Source organism: Tupaia chinensis, unplaced genomic scaffold (assembly GCF_000334495.1).
Source record: "Tupaia chinensis unplaced genomic scaffold, TupChi_1.0 Scaffold143796_1, whole genome shotgun sequence".
In the NCBI taxonomy this organism is placed as follows: Eukaryota; Metazoa; Chordata; class Mammalia; order Scandentia; family Tupaiidae; genus Tupaia; species Tupaia belangeri.
The window spans coordinates 1,453,984-1,476,902 of NW_006203646.1; the positions used below are offsets into that span (position 1 = coordinate 1,453,984).

Consider the following 22,919-nt stretch of genomic DNA (forward strand, 5'->3'; position numbering starts at 1 on the left):
AGGCATTTCCAAATCATTTTTTTTCTTTTTTTTTTTTGGAGAGGTTTTTTTTCTTATTGGGCATGTGCGCTCACCAGAAAGACAGAGAGACAGAGAGATAGAAAGCCAGAAGTCACCCCCTACAGGGGATGGCCACGCCGCAATCCCTTCTCCTCCATTCTCCTCTCAGGATCTTGGGCACGCACGCACCTGTGCCCGGTGTGAGTTTAAGCCACCGGGTCCAGGACTCGAACTGTGGTCGACTACATGGGAGTCCAGCGACATAGCCATTACGCTACCTGCTGGTCCCCATTTCCAAATCTTATGTTCAAAGTATTACAAGACAAAGTATACCCTATGTCTTGTTCTGAGTAATCTCAAAGGCAGAAGACATTATTTCATTTCCCTGTAAAGGAAGAGCTATCCAACCATCAGCTCCATGTGTGAAAGGAACCAATGGCCTGTCTCAGAAGGTGGTGAAGGGCACTCAGAGGTTTAAGAATTACTTGATTGGAAGCACTTACTCTCTGGTTAACCATCACATCCCTAGCATGCAGCCTGAAACATACTGGATCACAATAAATGCTTGTTGGATAAATGGATGGAGATGAAGTCCAGGCTAGACCTCTGGTTCCTTCTGGTCTGTTCTTGGATTCTAGTGATCTCTGAATACCCTAGAAGAAAGGATGGGGTGTCCAGGTGCAAAGAGCCACCCAAGAGTGATCATATAACAAGGGATATCTCATACCCTGCCGGCTACTGACCTAGAACAAAGCATGGCCAAGAGAGAGCGTCTCTGGGGTATTGGTGGCTGTGGAAGGAAGTTAATGCATCTGCTCTCTCCTCAGGCTGTCATGTCCAGCGACTTTGCCATCTCCCGCTTTAGGCACCTCAAAAAGCTGCTACTTGTGCATGGCCACTGGTGCTATTCGCGGCTGGCCAGGATGGTGGTGTACTACTTCTACAAGAATGTGGTGAGGAGCCCTATGCTAAACTGCCACCCAGGCCTGGGGAGTCCTTACCACAGGGTGGGATCTCATCACAGTGGTAGATAAAGCATCTCAGTGTAAGGGAATGAGTCAGGCTCACCTGAATTTTTGGATCCCAAAACTGTGCCTTGCCAGTTCTGTGACTTTGGTCAAGATGATTCACTTCTCTGGGTCTCAATTTTCTTTGTGATAGAACAGGGCTAATACTTTCTATTAAAGTTATTGTGAGAATCGGCAGTACTATATGGAGAGCCCCTGGCACAGGTGTGGCCTCTGGAATCAGATGCACTGGTTCAAATTCAGCTCCTATATTTGGTAGTGTCCCTAAGTTTCACCATCTGTAAAATAGGTGTGGTAACGGTACCTTTCTCATATATTTGCTACAAGGATTAAATGAGAGCTTATATATGAAGTGATTGTATATAGTAACACTCTACAGAGTTAGCCATTACTTTTTATTATCATTGTTGTTGCTGGCATTACTCAGAGTTAAATCTCATTAGTAAGATTTATTTTCTGATTGCAAGGAAGAAAGACTTGAAGAATTAGCCTGACCTGTATCTTAGATTTCTTCCCCAGATAGAGTCACCCCAATACAAGAGCTATTTCTCACACTTGGGAGAGTAATTTCCTCATACCATGTAAGGCTGAAGTTCATAACTTCAACCTGCACATCATTTTAGCACCACCAGACTTCCTTACAAAGAGTTCTAGGAGTGCAGGATGTTAAATAAAATATTTATTGGCAAAGATGTTTACAGAGGGGAGATCACTGATTTGTCATGTTGCCTGATTTTAGCATACTGTGTGACCCTGGAAATGTCATTTCCCATCTCTCAGCTTCAGTTTCCTCATGGATAATAGAGAGACTGTGATTCTCTCTGTCCTACGAAGTATTAAGAGGCTTTACAGGGCTGGACAGTGGCATAGAGATAAAATGCAACACTCTGCAAGGTTGACCCACATGGGAAGATTCCAGGTTCACATACAAAAACCTCCCTGAATACACCAGGCATGCATGTGCCAGTGATCCAAGGTTGCCTGAGGTTGGGGTGGACCCCAGAGTCTGGACCCCATTTATAGTGCTTTTTCTTTCTTTTGCATTCTCTCTCAATACATTTTTTTAAAAACAGTCAGAGCTCTGAAAACCACATAGCACTATACAAATACAAACAATTGTGTCTCCTAAAAATACATTAGTTTCTGTATGTTGACAGGGCCCAAAACAAGCACAGACCAATGGAGGTATTAAAACTGTCAGAAAAGTCTTCCATTAACAATAGGTATAAATTAATTTGCTAATTATCCTGATTTTATTATTACACATTATATTCGAGTATTGAAAAATCATCCTATGTCCCATAGATACAGTTAGATAAGTGCATATAAAAATATATGTGTCAAAATGATTTAGCAAATAGGTATTGAAGAAGTTGGAACATTGCTAGACTGAGGGAGGAAACAAAGACCTGAGTTTTTCATTATCTAGCTCGAGGATCTTCGAAAAATCTCCAAGTAGAATATGATTTCTTTTTGCATAAGGAAAAAGGATTAAGACCAAAGTAGTGATGGAAGAGCAACACACTAGCCAAGTACTGGCTACAGAACTGCATGTTTTCCTCTTCCTTCATTCTCCCGGTGTTCCTTTCAGGCTCTTATGTAGTCACCTCACTGAGGATTGAGCCTTTCTGAGCAAAGTTCAATATATATGTAAGTAAACAGAACAACATAGAATACTGTAAATTCAATCAACTGGATGGTAATATTATCTCAGCAAGTCTATGCAAACAAGTCACTCCATGTGACTTCAAACCCACTCTGAGCAAGAAAGAGCATTTACTTAGAATTCAAAATGCCCTGTTCAATTTTGTTTGTTTGTTTGTTTGGGCACCTAAAGGAATCTTTGTTTTGAATAAACACAGCCTCCTCTCTGCATTAAATCTGTGGAATAGAAAAGGAACATTTCCAGCCAGCCATGCTCTCAAAGCTTAAATGATATTTATTTCCAGCCCAATGCCATGCTCGAAATTGCAAAACTGATGCTGCATCATCTCCCCATTGCAATTAGAGGGTGGAGAACTATGACTTCCACATCCAAAACCAATTTTAGAGGGGATTAAACCCCTGCCTGCTCTGAAATTTGAACAATGAATTAATTATTACACTGTAGCTTATTGAGAGGAAAAGCAGGCTCCCAATCTCAGTGATGTTGCCATGGGGTTCAATGCCCTCCCTGCGAAGAACAAAGACTCCAGCTAGGCAGAGGAAGTAGAAACCAGCAAGATCCTACCAGGGCCTTGGAGGAATGATATTAATATTATTATCAATATGTAATATGTTGATTGCAATACTGCAATATTGCTAAAACAGATTAAACTGGATGTTGCCCATCTAATAATCTAGTATATGCTAATACACTGACACATATATGACACACCCAGCATACAGAGAAGCTCAAATAAATTATAATTGGCATTACTACTGACAATAAATAGAGAACTTCCTCAGAAGAACACTTGTCCAGCAGTTAGGAAATGAGAACTAATTAGAGCACAAACTTGCTAAATGATTTCTTGCAAGAATCTTCATGTCTCTGTGTGTCAGCCCCACAGAAACAAGAATTCTAGTCCTAACACCAGGGACAGCTGCTTATCTGATTTTGGCCAAGTCACCAAGCCACATCATGACATGGTAGACAGTAACAATGACCCAGCCCATCTTACAGGCAGGGAGATGATGAGTGGGAAAGAGCTTTAGAAAAAGTCAAGCACAATTTAGGCAGAAGAGTTTCTTATGCATCCTTCCAATTTACAGGACCACTAGGAAAGTACTGAGTAAACCTGGTTGGCATCTTCCCACCAGATTTCCCACTCATGGTTCTGTCTCTCTCTGTTATTCCTGCCTCAATGGCACCCCTTTCGATTTACACAACACTGCCATCCATGTATCATCTATCATGTACTATGGTCCAGGTACTGCTATTCCCATCTGACAGATAAGGAAATGATGCTCAGAAAGGGGAGGCAATCGTTTCAAGGTACAACAGAGCTGGGAATTCCAAGCAGGCCTCTTCCCTTCCAAAATCTGTCCTCTGAACCACCATACCATACTTACTTTAACAAGTTGGTACAGTTCCCCTCAGGTCCTGAAGAACATTAGTAGTAGTAGTAGCAGAAGCAGTAACAGCAGCTCCAGCTGCTGCTCCAAGGATTAGAATTAACATTACAAACAAGGAAAGCAAGGTTCCCAGAGCAGACAGAGCTCCTACCAAACAGCAGATGACCAGCTGCTCAAAGGCCATGCTCTCCACCTGCAGTGCTACGTCAACTTGCTCTTCTGGTATCAATTCTTCTGTGGTTTCTCCGGCTCCACCATGATCGATTACTGGCAGATGATATTCTTCAATCTCTTCTTCACCTCCTTACCTCCTCTCATCTTTGGAGTCCTCGATAAAGACATCTCTGCAGAAACACTCCTGGCATTGCCAGAGCTCTACAAAAGTGGCCAGAAGTCCGAGGTAAGAGGCTCAGGCAGGTGGAGGGAGGTGCCTCAGCGTCTCCTTGACCTCTGACTCGTCTCTGGAGGCATCAGAGAAAGAGCACTGGCCTGGGTGTCAGGAGCCCTGGCCACTGTTCTGCCACTTACATCCCATGCAACTTTGAGTTACTACTCTCCTTTTCCTTGCCTGTTTCTCATTTGATGTTGAGGGTACTGGACCAGACAAGCAGGCATTTTTCTTAATTATATTACACATTAGTATGTGACAGCCCTTCTGAAGGGGGAGAGGACAAGCAGAAAGACCTTATCCTTCTCCATGGGCCCTCTGGGCCTTGAGGCGCATCATAGAACTCCTGTGGCCCCAATTGGGAATCCCTGGGACTAGCAGCTAGTTTGCTCATCACTGGATAAAACACTTAAAAACAAGTGCTTCTACTTTACATCAGAGAAAGCAAAACTTATGATCTAGAACTTAGTATCAGCTGGTGTCAAGGAGACTAAAATTCTGAGTATATTATCAGGTGGCTTCTTAGAAGGCTCAGAGAGCCATGCTGCAGTCCTGAATGATTTGGAGAAATCAGACAGTGGAGACTCCAAGAAGTCAGACTAAGGGAACCAGCAGTTAGAGTAATGGCTATGTCACTGGACTCCCACGTAGTTGACCATGGTTCGCGTCCCGGACCCGGTGGCTTAAAACTCACGTCGGGCGCGTGTGCGTGCGTGCCCAAGATCCCGAGAGGAGAATGGAGGAGAAGGGATTGCGGCGTGACCATCCCCCCTGGGGGGTGATTTCTCGCTTTCTGTCTCTATGTCTCTCTCTGTCTGTCTGGCGAGCGCACGCGCCCTACAGTGAAAATCTCTCCAAAAAAAAGAAGTCAGACTAACACAGCACTAAGGAGGCTAGATGGAGAAGATGAAAAGAGAGATACTGCCTTTAAGAGGCAGCTCTGGGAAAAGGGACTTCAGAATGCCTAAGCATACGTTTGCACCCGGGAAAAAGGAAGACAGAGCCAGATGAGGAATTTAAGAGCTGGTGATTTTTGTGTGTGACCAAACAACAAAGAACCAAGCCCAGTCTAATTCAAAGACTGGAGAGAGCAGCATAGCAGCCCAAGCCAATCAGGCAAAGGAGGCATGGTGGTTCCACCTGTACATCTTGGACTTCTCTAATTTTATCCTTCCCATGGGCGTGCTGGCTGCATAACACAGTACTTGAGTAACTGCCATTAAAAGAAGTTAATGTAGCAAAAACATAAACTGGAAAGGTTTCACTTTCCCAGGGACAGCACAAAGAGTGAAGCACGAAATGAAAAGGCTCGCCTCCAAAGTCATTGAGCTCTGTCCCCTGGGATCTTGTGATCTTGGGCTGTGATTGAGATCGCCTTTTCAAACAGCACTTAGAAACTAGAATCTCTGCATTTACCAAGGTTGTAGTAGCACTAGCAGCGGAGCTAACGATGACAATAATTAATAACTGAGTACTGACTAGGTACTAAGGTTCAAGTTCACTTAGTCTCTGAACCCCAAGCAAATAGGTAGTGTTATTTCCATCCATGTTTTATTGGGGGGGGGGAACAGTTTTCACAGCAGTCATTTTTACAAAGTCACACACTGAAAGAGCTGGGGCTTAAACTACGATCTGTCAGTCCCAGGTCCATGCTCTTAATCAGTCCATCCTATTATAACTAAGATAAGAGACAGTATAAGAGCCATATTGTCTGTCCTAGCCATGCACAAGAAAGTTACCTGCAAACAAGAGGCTTGCTTCCACTGCTGGTGCTCAGTGATGGTTTGTGCTTTCCTGGCAGTGCTATAACCTGTCGACTTTCTGGATTTCCATGCTGGATGCGTTTTACCAGAGCCTCGTCTGTTTCTTCCTCCCTTACCTGGTAAGTCACACAGTACCATTCTAACCACACGAATCATTGTGTGGAGCTGGTCCTGTTTACAAGAAATTTCAGGCTGGTATTGTCTTCCTGGACATTCAGAGCAAAAGTTCAAAACAGGGAACCAGCAATTAGCATAATGGCTATGCCGCTAGACTCCCACGTAGTCAACCGCGGTTCAAGTCCCAGACACAGCAGCTTAAACTCACACCGGGCACGTGTGCGTGTGTGCCCAAGATCCTGAGAGGAGAATGGAAGAGAAGGGACTGCGGCATTGCCATGCCCCCTGGCGGGGGTGATTTCTCGCTTTCTGTCTCTCTGTCTCTCTGTCTTTCTGGCGAGCACATGCACCCAATAGCAAAAACTTCTCAAAAAAAAAAAGCTCGAAACAGTTGGTTTGCAGGCCACATCCAACCCAGGGTGTTTGAAAAGTCAGAATATTTTACCCTAACATCATAATTTCTAGTAGCTCTTGAAAAATGAGAAGTCATCATTACACCAGGTCATTTTACCCTCATGGCAAAATCCAGAGTTGCCTTGCAGCCCCTCCAGTTGACCACAGTACCCACAACCTCAATTGACTACTGGAAGTATATGGATTTGCAAGCCTTGCTTTATATTTAAATTTGTGCTTCTAAAGTCAAGGCAGCAAGTGTTCAAGCTGCAATTTCTAATAAGAGATACTACCTTACCTGAAATACACAGCAAGAATGCAGATAGAAAGGAATGCCAGCCCCAGCTCAATTTGACTCCCCAGTTTAAACAGTGAGAATTTAGATATCGAAAATATACCTGTAGTCCTGCTGCACAGGGGGCCAGGATGTGAGTAACTGCTACCAAGTAAAGAATGGTGCTTCCAGCCCCTGGCCTTAGTTCTTTTGCAATTAGAATAAGAAGAACATGAGGGTAGGGAGGGCAGGCATCAGGTGCTTTGTTGGAATTCCCTGGCTTACAATATCCTCCCTGATCAGATCTCTCCTTGCTTTTCCTTTCTTACCTACTTCCCTTTCATGTGCTCTAAGACCTACACATAAGACTCTGAAGATCTGCAAACCTACCAGGTGCAGCACCCTCAGTTCTAATCTTAACCTAAACAGCATTTCCCCCTCTTTGAAGTGATAACTCTTATTCTGACCTCAGCAGACATGGCCTCTTTTCTGTGTTCCCAGGATACCTTGTATTTGCCTATATTATGCCACTTACCCCATTAAACTGTACCACACCTACCTTGCCCAATTAACCATAAAAAAATTTGAAGTTAGACCCTGACTTGCACCATGCTTGGTGGGGGCTCAATAAACTCTTTCTTCATTCCACAACAGTTTTATATCCTCCACCTCAGCTCCCTCTGGCAAATATGTCTCTAAATAGTTCAGTCCTGTCAATCCACTTCTCATCTGGGTTTGTTCTTAGGTCAGTTCCTCATGGATGACAGGTGAGCATACCCTTTTCTCTCCCTGCACCTTCCCCTGTTGACACCTGCCTTCATTGATGCTTTATAATCCTGTGTCAAAGTCAAAACCTTAAGTCTACAGGCATGCCAGATAATACCTGTTTGTTCCTCCACTGTAGACCTACAAGGACTCTGATATCGATGTCTTTACCTTTGGGACGCCGATCAACACTGTCTCTCTTACCACAATCCTCTTGCACCAGGCAATGGAAATGAAGACATGGGTAAGGCTCTAGAAGCCCCTCTGACTTCAAAAACATATTCCTGTCCACTGACTACATTTGGATTTCTGATTTGTTTCCCCCTGTATTACTGACCTACTCAGTAAATACAGTGAGCTCTTACCAGTGTCCTACTTATAAAGAAGATGACAGAAGTCAAGAAGATAAAACCCCTGGCCTCAATTTGCTTATCATCTAGTTGGGATGATAAAACTAGATGTATGTGAGTATGTACGTGTCTGAAATTCCAAGAGGAGAAAAGAAGAGAAAGGATTGTGGCATGGCCATCCCCTCTAAGGGGGTGATTTCTCGCTTTCTCTCTCTCTCTCTCTCTCTCTCTCTCTCTGGTGAGCACATACACTCTACAGCAAAAATCTCTCTAAAAAAGGAAAAGAAACATTTTAAATGAGATTTGTGAGGTCTGTTCTAAATTGGACACCGGCAACAAATAAACTACCAAATTGTAAGGTAGTATTGGGAATTCATCTAGAATGCTACACATATTTGAAAAAGTAATTGAGAAAAATGGTGCCTAGTATAAATGGCTTCAGCATCCACATAATAGGAGTCAAAAGAGAAGACCAAGGAAAGAATGGAAGGGAAGAGATATTTGAAAAGATAAGCATGGAAAATGAAAAGTAATCAAAATAAATCTATTATACCTATATAATCTGAACGTATTGTAGTGAAACTGTGTAATGTAAAAGACACAGAGATGACTTGAAAAAGAAGAGCAGTTACACTGACAAAGAAAAAAAGAAAACATGGAGTAATTATCTTCAAAGACTTGAGAATTACTGAAAAATCTACACTATCACCTAAGAGTAGGGCAAATCTGAAACATAATTTTCACGTAAACAAAGTATGGGGTTTATCACCCACAGACCCACACAAAAAGAAGAAATGTAATTCAACAAGAACATTAAAGAACATAAAATCTAAAACTCTACAAAACTACATGATGCTGAGAGAGGACTTGCAATGGGTAGTTTACTTGTGCTAAAGCTTTCATCAGGGATAGGATGAGAATAGGAACACATCAGGTGCATGTGCATGCATTCCCAAAATTCCAGTAGGTTGGAGAAATAAAGGAGAAGGGATTATAATATCCCCATACCCCAATGGGAGGTGCTTTCTCCCTCTCCCTTTTTTTGTATCTCTCTCTCTCTCTCTCTCTCTGATAAGCACATGCTTCCTCTAGCAATTAAAGAAAAAGAAAAGAAAGACACAAGGATAAGCATTTCTTTTTTCATGACTAGAATAACTCTGGTACAAAAATGAACATAGACAATTCAAGGACAGAAAATTATAGCACAACCTCACTAATGAACATAAACATAAAAACTTCTAAATAAAATATTAGCAAATCAACTCAGCAGCGTATTAAAGATATGTCACAAGTAAGGAACTTTCATATCCTGTTAGTAGATTATAAACTTACATCACCACTCTGGAGAGTTATTTGAAAATAGCTAGAGAAGTCTAAAGTACTCATACACTATGACACAATTCCACTTCTAAGTAGGTACCCTGGGAATACTCTTGCACATGAAAAGAAAACATGGAGTAATTATCTTCAAAGACTTGAGAATTACTGAAAAATCTACACTATCACCTAAGAGTAGGGCAAATCTGAAACATAATTTTCACGTAAACAAAGTATGGGGTTTATCACCCACAGACCCACACAAAAAGAAGAAATGTAATTCAACAAGAACATTAAAGAACATAAAATCTAAAACTCTACAAAACTACATGATGCTGAGAGAGGACTTGCAATGGGTAGTTTACTTGTGCTAAAGCTTTCATCAGGGATAGGATGAGAATAGGAACACATCAGGTGCATGTGCATGCATTCCCAAAATTCCAGTAGGTTGGAGAAATAAAGGAGAAGGGATTATAATATCCCCATACCCCAATGGGAGGTGCTTTCTCCCTCTCCCTTTTTTTGTATCTCTCTCTCTCTCTCTCTCTCTCTCTCTCTCTGATAAGCACATGCTTCCTCTAGCAATTAAAGAAAAAGAAAAGAAAGACACAAGGATAAGCATTTCTTTTTTCATGACTAGAATAACTCTGGTACAAAAATGAACATAGACAATTCAAGGACAGAAAATTATAGCACAACCTCACTAATGAACATAAACATAAAAACTTCTAAATAAAATATTAGCAAATCAACTCAGCAGCGTATTAAAGATATGTCACAAGTAAGGAACTTTCATATCCTGTTAGTAGATTATAAACTTACATCACCACTCTGGAGAGTTATTTGAAAATAGCTAGAGAAGTCTAAAGTACTCATACACTATGACACAATTCCACTTCTAAGTAGGTACCCTGGGAATACTCTTGCACATGGATATAAGGAAAAATATACAATCTTTGTTACAACCTAGATCTTTGTAATAAAAGAAAAAAATTGGAAGTATCCTAAATATTCATCCACAGGACATAAATAAATTGTGGCATATTCATACAATAAAATAGTTAAAAATGAATAAACTAGACCTTTATTCTATCAACATAGATAAAATTCTGAAGTATTAGGTAAAGTGAAAAACACCTGCAGAACTGCATAATAAATATCACAGACTGGATGGCTTGAATATTAGCATTGTACTTTTCATGGTTCTGGAAGCTGGAAGTCTAAGATCAGTGTGCTGGGTGACACACTGTCTGGTAAGGGCGCTCTCCTTGACTTGTAAACAGCTTCCTTCTAGCTATATTCTCAAGTGATCAAGAGAGGAAGACAGAGATCATCTCTCTCAAGTATCTATAAGTGCTCAAATCTCATTCATGAGGGCTCCACCCCATGACCTGATTACCCCTAAAGGCTCCATTCTAAACACTATTACATTGAAAATTAGAATTTTAGCATATATATTTGGAGAGAACACAAATATTTAGTCTTAGTAAGAAGGAAGCATATATATAATAAAGTAAAAAAGCACCCATAAACATGGATACATAAAAATATTTGAGAGGACTTCAAAAAGTTTGTGGGAAAATGGCATTAAAGTATGACTTTATTTTGGGGCAAAAAAAAATTTTTTTTGAAATTCTGGGCCAGGTTTGTCACACAATGGTTAAGTCCTATGTACAGGAAGCTGGATTCCACAAGGCTGACTGCTGTCCAATTTCCAGCCCTGGCACCTTGAGAAATCCACCCACAAATGCATGCATGTCCAAAATTCTGACAGGATGGAGAAATGAAGAAGGAATTATCACATGGCCAAGACTCATCAGGGAGTTCTCTCTTTCTCCCTCTCTCCTAATTGCATGCACCCCCTGGCAATAAAGTATATATACATAAATTTGAAATCCATGAATAGTTTTTATATAATATGCATTTTCCATGAATTTTGAAGGCACTTTGTATGTATAAAACATGCATAAGAATTACGAATACTGAATTTATTGTCAAGATCAAACAGAAGTTAGTGAGGAATACATTGATACTTTCATTGTATCTGTAAGACTTAATCTTTTCATAAAATCCAAAGCAAATACACCCTAAAGTTAAAACTGATGAAACCGGATATTGGGTTTTGAGTTTCATTATTTATGTGTTTTAAATAGTTCACAGTAATTTAATTCCTTTCAAAAACAGAGGGATCAGCAGATGGCAGAATGGTTACATCACTAGATTCCCACATAATCCACCACGGTTTGAGTCCCAGACCCTGGCTTAAAATTCACCGCAGGTGTATGTGCATGCATGCACAGAATTCTGAGAGGAGAATGGAGAAAGGATTGTGGCATGGTCATCCTCCCTGGGGGTGATTTTCACTTTCCATCTCTCGGTGTCTCTCTGTCTCTCTAGCCACCTCATGCACCCCATAGCAAAAATCTCTCTTAAAAAAGTATATACATATTTCCCAAAAGGATCCATGTTCTCTATGACCCTTTTAATTATTACATATTTTTTAACCTTTCCAAATGCCCTGAAAAATTTAATCAGGCCTCAACTGTGTATTAGATAGATGGTGAGACTAAAGATTCTCTAGCCTTTTATAACTGGTGACTCAGTTCTTTTCCTTTCTTTCTTTCTTTTTTGTTTTTTTTTTTTAATTTGCCAGAGAAAAAGGGAAAAGGAAATTGAGAAAGCAACCCCCTATGGGGAATGGCCATGCCATAATCCCTTCTCCTCCATTTCTCCCTTCTCTCCAGACTTTGGGTGTACATGCAAATACATGCGCACATGCACCTGGTGAGTTTTTCAAGTCATAGGATCCAGGACTAAAATTGTGCAGTTGGCTATGTAGAATCCAGCTGCCTTAACCACTACACCATCAACTAGACCAGGTCAGCCCTTTTTCTCAAAGCACTGCATTTGTCTGCTTTAAAATACAGAAATATTCTCTTAGCTTTATTAGTCCACCAATTGCATCTCTAGACCAAGTATCCCAGTAGTTACTAGTGATTTCTAATGCTGTTGGGAAATGAGTCATCTACAAAAATCACTATAAAAACTAGATTTCTTGAAAGTACTTGAAGGAAAATCTATTTCTCCCCTGGGCAGAAATAGAACAAAAGTTTCAACAGTTGTGTCAGTTTACACAATTCCCATCAAAGCAATTAAAAAAGTTAGCTAACTGATTTTTCCTTCAGGAATGAAGGCTAGATTATCGAGATCATCTCTACCTCTGAAAGCAAATAGAATACAAGAACAGAACATTTGGGGTTTGGATAGCAGTACAGTGATAAATTTTGATGCTCTGAGAGGCTGTCTCACATGGGGAGAGTCCAAGTTTTCATCCAGAAACTTCCTTGAGAGTGTCTATGGAATTTGTGTGCCCATGATTCAGAGCTGGCTGAAGCTGGAGGGAAAGGGTAGCATCAAAACACTGTTAGTGTGACCTGTCTGTCTGTCTGTCTGTCTGTCTGTCTCTCTCTCTCTCTCTCGGAAGAAATAATTTTTTAAGACATTTAGAAATTTTAAAAATCATAATTTAAATTTCAAAGGTTGACTTACTCACAAATTAGACAAGGCTAAGACAAGAACTAGTAAATTGGTCAAAAGAAATTATCCAAACTATAAATAGGAAAAATAATAAAAAATTATAAAATAAGTTTTAAGAAATATAGAAGATAGAGTTATATCTGAAAAGGCTAATATATATTTGATTAGACTCAGAAAGAAATAAGAGACCAAAACAGGCAATATTTTGAAAAGACTATGTTGAGAATTTTGCAGAACCGAAAAAAAAAGATAACGATCCACAGATTCAAGGTCAACAAAACCAAAGAAAGAATTTTTTTAAATACCCACACATTTATTATATCATAAGGAAACTATAGAGCAAAAATGACAACACAAAAATCATAAAATCAGGCAGAATTTAAGAGATAAATATCTGCTGATAAGGAACAACAGATAAGAAGATGGATAATTTTCAGTAGCAACAATGGAATTTAGAAGACACTAGAATGCTCTCTTAAATATGCTGGGGAAAAAAATCCGCCAAACAAAAATTCTGTATTATTCAAAAATATCTCTCAAGAATGAGAATGAGATAAAGCATGAGACTGTATCACCAGCAGAGTTCCACGAAAGGAAATTCTAATTGTGTACTTAAAGCAAAAGGAAAGATATCTCAAATCGAGGGTCTAAGATGCAAAGAGAAATGAAGATATGGAATAAGATAAACACCTAAGTAAGTCTTAATGAATATTGGTCATATTGCTGAGAGGAGAATGGAGAAAGGATTGTGGCATGGTCATCCTCCCTGGGGGTGATTTTCACTTTCCATCTCTCGGTGTCTCTCTGTCTCTCTAGCCACCTCATGCACCCCATAGCAAAAATCTCTCTTAAAAAAGTATATACATATTTCCCAAAAGGATCCATGTTCTCTATGACCCTTTTAATTATTACATATTTTTTAACCTTTCCAAATTCCCTGAAAAATTTAATCAGGCCTCAACTGTGTATTAGATAGATGGTGAGACTAAAGATTCTCTAGCCTTTTATAACTGGTGACTCAGTTCTTTTCCTTTCTTTCTTTCTTTTTTGTTTTTTTTTTTTAATTTGCCAGAGAAAAAGGGAAAAGGAAATTGAGAAAGCAACCCCCTATGGGGAATGGCCATGCCATAATCCCTTCTCCTCCATTTCTCCCTTCTCTCCAGACTTTGGGTGTACATGCAAATACATGCGCACATGCACCTGGTGAGTTTTTCAAGTCATAGGATCCAGGACTAAAATTGTGCAGTTGGCTATGTAGAATCCAGCTGCCTTAACCACTACACCATCAACTAGACCAGGTCAGCCCTTTTTCTCAAAGCACTGCATTTGTCTGCTTTAAAATACAGAAATATTCTCTTAGCTTTATTAGTCCACCAATTGCATCTCTAGACCAAGTATCCCAGTAGTTACTAGTGATTTCTAATGCTGTTGGGAAATGAGTCATCTACAAAAATCACTATAAAAACTAGATTTCTTGAAAGTACTTGAAGGAAAATCTATTTCTCCCCTGGGCAGAAATAGAACAAAAGTTTCAACAGTTGTGTCAGTTTACACAATTCCCATCAAAGCAATTAAAAAAGTTAGCTAACTGATTTTTCCTTCAGGAATGAAGGCTAGATTATCGAGATCATCTCTACCTCTGAAAGCAAATAGAATACAAGAACAGAACATTTGGGGTTTGGATAGCAGTACAGTGATAAATTTTGATGCTCTGAGAGGCTGTCTCACATGGGGAGAGTCCAAGTTTTCATCCAGAAACTTCCTTGAGAGTGTCTATGGAATTTGTGTGCCCATGATTCAGAGCTGGCTGAAGCTGGAGGGAAAGGGTAGCATCAAAACACTGTTAGTGTGACCTGTCTGTCTGTCTGTCTGTCTGTCTGTCTCTCTCTCTCTCTCTCGGAAGAAATAATTTTTTAAGACATTTAGAAATTTTAAAAATCATAATTTAAATTTCAAAGGTTGACTTACTCACAAATTAGACAAGGCTAAGACAAGAACTAGTAAATTGGTCAAAAGAAATTATCCAAACTATAAATAGGAAAAATAATAAAAAATTATAAAATAAGTTTTAAGAAATATAGAAGATAGAGTTATATCTGAAAAGGCTAATATATATTTGATTAGACTCAGAAAGAAATAAGAGACCAAAACAGGCAATATTTTGAAAAGACTATGTTGAGAATTTTGCAGAACCGAAAAAAAAAGATAACGATCCACAGATTCAAGGTCAACAAAACCAAAGAAAGAATTTTTTTAAATACCCACACATTTATTATATCATAAGGAAACTATAGAGCAAAAATGACAACACAAAAATCATAAAATCAGGCAGAATTTAAGAGATAAATATCTGCTGATAAGGAACAACAGATAAGAAGATGGATAATTTTCAGTAGCAACAATGGAATTTAGAAGACACTAGAATGCTCTCTTAAATATGCTGGGGAAAAAAATCCGCCAAACAAAAATTCTGTATTATTCAAAAATATCTCTCAAGAATGAGAATGAGATAAAGCATGAGACTGTATCACCAGCAGAGTTCCACGAAAGGAAATTCTAATTGTGTACTTAAAGCAAAAGGAAAGATATCTCAAATCGAGGGTCTAAGATGCAAAGAGAAATGAAGATATGGAATAAGATAAACACCTAAGTAAGTCTTAATGAATATTGGTCATATTGAAATATTAAATATTAAATTAATATTTATATCAACTTATATTAATATTAAAAACAATAAAGATGAAGTGTGATTTTAAACGACGGTAGAATTAAAACAGGTAACAGCAATAGTGCATAAGTCAGGAGGGAGGTGAACAGATTTAAGTGCTCTAAAGCATTGTATAATTTGGGAGGAAGAAAAAGCGGTTTAGTTTAGCCTGCAGAGAGTTCAGATTGCTTGTTGTCATTTATTGAGTAATCACTAACAGGATGGAGTAAGTAACTTCCAAACTAGTAAAGAGGGAAAATAAAATTATACATAACATTCCATGTGTTTAAAATAAGATAAGGGTGGGAACAAATGAACAGAAAGCATTCTCTTTCTTTCACTCAAGAAAGAGAAGTACAGGGAACCAGCAGTTAGCATAATGGCTATGTCGCTGGACTCCCACGTAGTCGACCGCGGTTCGCGTCCTGGACCCGGTGACTTAAAACTCACGCCGGGCGTGTGTGCGTACGTGCCCAAGATCCTGAGAGGAGAATGGAGGAGAAGGGATTGCGGTGTGGCCATCCCCTCTGGGGGGTGATTTCTCGCTTTCTGTCTCTATGTCTCTCTCTGTCTGTCTGGCGAGCGCACGCGGCCTATAGCAGGAAAAAAAAATGAAAAAGAAAGAGAAGTACAAAGCAACAGGACAAAGTAAGATCAGACAATAGAACACTGTGCTACTTTGAAAACAAAACACTGCCACACGTGGGAAAAACTAATTTATCACATAAATATAATACTGAAGAAGGAAAAATATCACAAAATGATATTCTGTTTATCCAGCATTTAAAGACAGGCTATAGAAGGAAATCTAAAGAAGTAGTAAAGCTACAAAGGCTCATGGGGAAATTATCACCAAAATCTGGGGTGAAACAAGATTTAGAGGTTTCTGGGATATGTGTATTCAAATTCTGGGTGGCAGCAACCTGGGTGTTTGCTTTATAAGGATCCATTAAACTGCATACTTTTCTGAATCTTTTGACGATGTGTTGTATTTCAAAAAATTAGTTAGCCAAGTAGCATAAGTAGTTAGCCAAGTAGCATAAGTGCACTGCCCCGTAATTTATAACTTCAATAGCATTCATTTCTTCTTTCCTTCCACAGACCATCATCCACGGGCTTGTCCTCCTAGGCAGCTTCCTGATGTATTTTGTGGTGACCCTACTCTACAACGCCACCTGCATTACCTGCAACAGTCCCACCAACCCCTACTGGGTGATGGAGAGGCAGCTCTCAGACCCCACTTTCTACCTCGTCTGCTTCCTCACACCAGTTGTGGCTCTTCTCCCAAGGTTTGAGCACTCAGGCTGTTTCTTTCCCAGAACAAGCAATTTTTCATTAATAAGCTGTTTCTATAACCCAAGAATCAGGATTTGACTCCTAGTGGGATTCTTAAGTCAGCTACTACAGGGACGGGATTCAAAGAAAGAACAATGAACCAAGAGACACGTAACATGGACTCCAGTCAGACACAGAGTAGCAAAGACACTAAATCAGCATGGCCTCAGTTGTGATATCTGTAAAATGGGAATAATAATTCTTACCCCCCTCCCCTGTCTTCTGAATTTGCTTAAGTAATAAGGAGTCATTTTGAAACATTGTATGGTGTCGTATTTATTAGCTCAGGAGTCTCACACTGAAATACCTACAGAGACAAGCAAGCAACCACAGCAAGCCACGTGAGGCAAAAATTTCTCAGCTTCTTCTATCATTATCACAGGAAATGTCAAGTGAAGCTTTCCAGAGCTTCAGAAATTTAAATTTTGCATGAGATAACCAACTTCTTAATACTACTTAAATTTGTTTAACACACACACACACACACACACACACACCATATGAATTCTATGTTAGCCAAGTAAATCATCCAAGCTCAGGGAGTACTTCTGACATTGGTAAACTAAGCTGTCTACATTCACCTCTTCCAGAAAACTGGCAACAGCAACAACAATAGGCCTTACTTGTCCCTGAGGTGCACTCTTGACACATGTTCTCCTATATAGCCTCTCTTTTTGCTTTCTCTATCAGCTAAAAATTAGGCAGAACTATGATTCTAGTCCTACTTCCTCATGAAATGACTGAGATACCAAGAGGAACTGGTATGTATCCATAAGCCTACCACATATCACAGCAGGAACTAAAGTCTCCCAACTCGCAGGCCAATGTTCCATTCTCTATTCCAACTCTCTAGTCAAAGCAATCAGGGAATCTGACAATGACATATCCATAGGCCACATCAGTCTCTCTATCCCCCGAGTCTCAACACTCCGAAGATGGAAATTCAGTCACTTTGCTAATAAGGTATAGTCAACAGGCAATCTCAGCATTGTACAGAACTGTTTCTATCTGGAAATCAGGCAGAGCCAACAAGTCCTGCTTCCTTTCATGTTCAGCAGATTCCCTAACCAGTTTTGAACTCATTTTCCTCTTCCTAAGCCACCTCAGAACATGGACCTCTGATGCAGGGTTTGGGGCTAAAATACCAAAATGGCAAATTCCAGTGGAGTCAGTAAAGTCCATAAACATTGGTCAAGTTCCAAGTTCTTGACCTTCCTGATTGACTCCTACTAGTCTCTATCGCTTCATCTCCCTACCTGCTCCACACCATTGAGATGCCTGTACCTCCCTAAAGGCCTCAGGCCCTCTCACCTTCCTGCCTTTGTTCATACTGTTCCTTCTATTTGGAATGTCCTTCCTATTACCAACTCCCCACCCTTAGATATCATGGCAGGCATGACCAATTCCAGAAGTTCTGGACTTCCTTAGGCTCAAATAGGTCCCTCTCTCATATGTCTCCATCACTTGGATATATCTATCACTACCTTTTCATCATTTATTATAATTATTATCTGTTTGTATCCACCTATCAACTCCAGGAGAGAACGTACCCTCCTTATCTTTATTTAACCATTACCTGGCACAGTTCTTTTCACACAGCCTGCATTCAGAGATGAATGGTCAATGGATGTTTAAGGAACCGAAAGGTTAATGCCCTTGCTCTTAAGAAACCTACAATCAGGACCAGCAGTTGGCATAATGGCTATGTTGATAGACTCCCATGTAGTTGACTGTGGTTTGAATCCTGGACCCAGTGGCTTAAATTCATACCGGGCATGTGTCCATGCATGCCCAAGATCCCAAAAGGAGAATGGAGGAGAAGGGATTGCGGCGTGGCCATGCCCCCTGGGGGGTGATTTCTCACTTTCTGTCTCTCTGTTTCTCTGTCTTTCTGGAAAACGCACGTGCCCTATATAAAAAAAAAAAAAAAAAAAAGCCATAAATAGGAAAAATAATAAAAAATTATAAAATAAGTTTTAAGAAATATAGAAGATAGAGTTATATCTGAAAAGGCTAATATATATTTGATTAGACTCAGAAAGAAATAAGAGACCAAAACAGGCAATATTTTGAAAAGACTATGTTGAGAATTTTGCAGAACCGAAAAAAAAAGATAACGATCCACAGATTCAAGGTCAACAAAACCAAAGAAAGAATTTTTTTAAATACCCACACATTTATTATATCATAAGGAAACTATAGAGCAAAAATGACAACACAAAAATCATAAAATCAGGCAGAATTTAAGAGATAAATATCTGCTGATAAGGAACAACAGATAAGAAGATGGATAATTTTCAGTAGCAACAATGGAATTTAGAAGACACTAGAATGCTCTCTTAAATATGCTGGGGAAAAAAATCCGCCAAACAAAAATTCTGTATTATTCAAAAATATCTCTCAAGAATGAGAATGAGATAAAGCATGAGACTGTATCACCAGCAGAGTTCCACGAAAGGAAATTCTAATTGTGTACTTAAAGCAAAAGGAAAGATATCTCAAATCGAGGGTCTAAGATGCAAAGAGAAATGAAGATATGGAATAAGATAAACACCTAAGTAAGTCTTAATGAATATTGGTCATATTGAAATATTAAATATTAAATTAATATTTATATCAACTTATATTAATATTAAAAACAATAAAGATGAAGTGTGATTTTAAACGACGGTAGAATTAAAACAGGTAACAGCAATAGTGCATAAGTCAGGAGGGAGGTGAACAGATTTAAGTGCTCTAAAGCATTGTATAATTTGGGAGGAAGAAAAAGCGGTTTAGTTTAGCCTGCAGAGAGTTCAGATTGCTTGTTGTCATTTATTGAGTAATCACTAACAGGATGGAGTAAGTAACTTCCAAACTAGTAAAGAGGGAAAATAAAATTATACATAACATTCCATGTGTTTAAAATAAGATAAGGGTGGGAACAAATGAACAGAAAGCATTCTCTTTCTTTCACTCAAGAAAGAGAAGTACAGGGAACCAGCAGTTAGCATAATGGCTATGTCGCTGGACTCCCACGTAGTCGACCGCGGTTCGCGTCCTGGACCCGGTGACTTAAAACTCACGCCGGGCGTGTGTGCGTACGTGCCCAAGATCCTGAGAGGAGAATGGAGGAGAAGGGATTGCGGTGTGGCCATCCCCTCTGGGGGGTGATTTCTCGCTTTCTGTCTCTATGTCTCTCTCTGTCTGTCTGGCGAGCGCACGCGGCCTATAGCAGGAAAAAAAAATGAAAAAGAAAGAGAAGTACAAAGCAACAGGACAAAGTAAGATCAGACAATAGAACACTGTGCTACTTTGAAAACAAAACACTGCCACACGTGGGAAAAACTAATTTATCACATAAATATAATACTGAAGAAGGAAAAATATCACAAAATGATATTCTGTTTATCCAGCATTTAAAGACAGGCTATAGAAGGAAATCTAAAGAAGTAGTAAAGCTACAAAGGCTCATGGGGAAATTATCACCAAAATCTGGGGTGAAACAAGATTTAGAGGTTTCTGGGATATGTGTATTCAAATTCTGGGTGGCAGCAACCTGGGTGTTTGCTTTATAAGGATCCATTAAACTGCATACTTTTCTGAATCTTTTGACGATGTGTTGTATTTCAAAAAATTAGTTAGCCAAGTAGCATAAGTAGTTAGCCAAGTAGCATAAGTGCACTGCCCCGTAATTTATAACTTCAATAGCATTCATTTCTTCTTTCCTTCCACAGACCATCATCCACGGGCTTGTCCTCCTAGGCAGCTTCCTGATGTATTTTGTGGTGACCCTACTCTACAACGCCACCTGCATTACCTGCAACAGTCCCACCAACCCCTACTGGGTGATGGAGAGGCAGCTCTCAGACCCCACTTTCTACCTCGTCTGCTTCCTCACACCAGTTGTGGCTCTTCTCCCAAGGTTTGAGCACTCAGGCTGTTTCTTTCCCAGAACAAGCAATTTTTCATTAATAAGCTGTTTCTATAACCCAAGAATCAGGATTTGACTCCTAGTGGGATTCTTAAGTCAGCTACTACAGGGACGGGATTCAAAGAAAGAACAATGAACCAAGAGACACGTAACATGGACTCCAGTCAGACACAGAGTAGCAAAGACACTAAATCAGCATGGCCTCAGTTGTGATATCTGTAAAATGGGAATAATAATTCTTACCCCCCTCCCCTGTCTTCTGAATTTGCTTAAGTAATAAGGAGTCATTTTGAAACATTGTATGGTGTCGTATTTATTAGCTCAGGAGTCTCACACTGAAATACCTACAGAGACAAGCAAGCAACCACAGCAAGCCACGTGAGGCAAAAATTTCTCAGCTTCTTCTATCATTATCACAGGAAATGTCAAGTGAAGCTTTCCAGAGCTTCAGAAATTTAAATTTTGCATGAGATAACCAACTTCTTAATACTACTTAAATTTGTTTAACACACACACACACACACACACACACACCATATGAATTCTATGTTAGCCAAGTAAATCATCCAAGCTCAGGGAGTACTTCTGACATTGGTAAACTAAGCTGTCTACATTCACCTCTTCCAGAAAACTGGCAACAGCAACAACAATAGGCCTTACTTGTCCCTGAGGTGCACTCTTGACACATGTTCTCCTATATAGCCTCTCTTTTTGCTTTCTCTATCAGCTAAAAATTAGGCAGAACTATGATTCTAGTCCTACTTCCTCATGAAATGACTGAGATACCAAGAGGAACTGGTATGTATCCATAAGCCTACCACATATCACAGCAGGAACTAAAGTCTCCCAACTCGCAGGCCAATGTTCCATTCTCTATTCCAACTCTCTAGTCAAAGCAATCAGGGAATCTGACAATGACATATCCATAGGCCACATCAGTCTCTCTATCCCCCGAGTCTCAACACTCCGAAGATGGAAATTCAGTCACTTTGCTAATAAGGTATAGTCAACAGGCAATCTCAGCATTGTACAGAACTGTTTCTATCTGGAAATCAGGCAGAGCCAACAAGTCCTGCTTCCTTTCATGTTCAGCAGATTCCCTAACCAGTTTTGAACTCATTTTCCTCTTCCTAAGCCACCTCAGAACATGGACCTCTGATGCAGGGTTTGGGGCTAAAATACCAAAATGGCAAATTCCAGTGGAGTCAGTAAAGTCCATAAACATTGGTCAAGTTCCAAGTTCTTGACCTTCCTGATTGACTCCTACTAGTCTCTATCGCTTCATCTCCCTACCTGCTCCACACCATTGAGATGCCTGTACCTCCCTAAAGGCCTCAGGCCCTCTCACCTTCCTGCCTTTGTTCATACTGTTCCTTCTATTTGGAATGTCCTTCCTATTACCAACTCCCCACCCTTAGATATCATGGCAGGCATGACCAATTCCAGAAGTTCTGGACTTCCTTAGGCTCAAATAGGTCCCTCTCTCATATGTCTCCATCACTTGGATATATCTATCACTACCTTTTCATCATTTATTATAATTATTATCTGTTTGTATCCACCTATCAACTCCAGGAGAGAACGTACCCTCCTTATCTTTATTTAACCATTACCTGGCACAGTTCTTTTCACACAGCCTGCATTCAGAGATGAATGGTCAATGGATGTTTAAGGAACCGAAAGGTTAATGCCCTTGCTCTTAAGAAACCTACAATCAGGACCAGCAGTTGGCATAATGGCTATGTTGATAGACTCCCATGTAGTTGACTGTGGTTTGAATCCTGGACCCAGTGGCTTAAATTCATACCGGGCATGTGTCCATGCATGCCCAAGATCCCAAAAGGAGAATGGAGGAGAAGGGATTGCGGCGTGGCCATGCCCCCTGGGGGGTGATTTCTCACTTTCTGTCTCTCTGTTTCTCTGTCTTTCTGGAAAACGCACGTGCCCTATATAAAAAAAAAAAAAAAAAAAAGCC

General features: G+C 39.9%; 1 protein-coding gene across 1 annotated transcript in view; it reads left to right on the plus strand.

Moving 5' to 3' along the window:
* The window catches only part of ATP10B (ATPase phospholipid transporting 10B (putative)), a 132,699-nt gene that overhangs the window by 102,836 nt on the left and 6,944 nt on the right, over window positions 1-22,919 (plus strand). Inside the window, exons 17-21 of the mRNA XM_027766957.1 lie at window positions 828-953; window positions 4,285-4,485; window positions 6,275-6,355; window positions 7,925-8,029; window positions 16,798-16,985. Of these exons, the coding sequence (XP_027622758.1) occupies window positions 828-953; window positions 4,285-4,485; window positions 6,275-6,355; window positions 7,925-8,029; window positions 16,798-16,985 (701 nt within the window). The remainder of the gene's footprint in view (window positions 1-827; window positions 954-4,284; window positions 4,486-6,274; window positions 6,356-7,924; window positions 8,030-16,797; window positions 16,986-22,919) is intronic.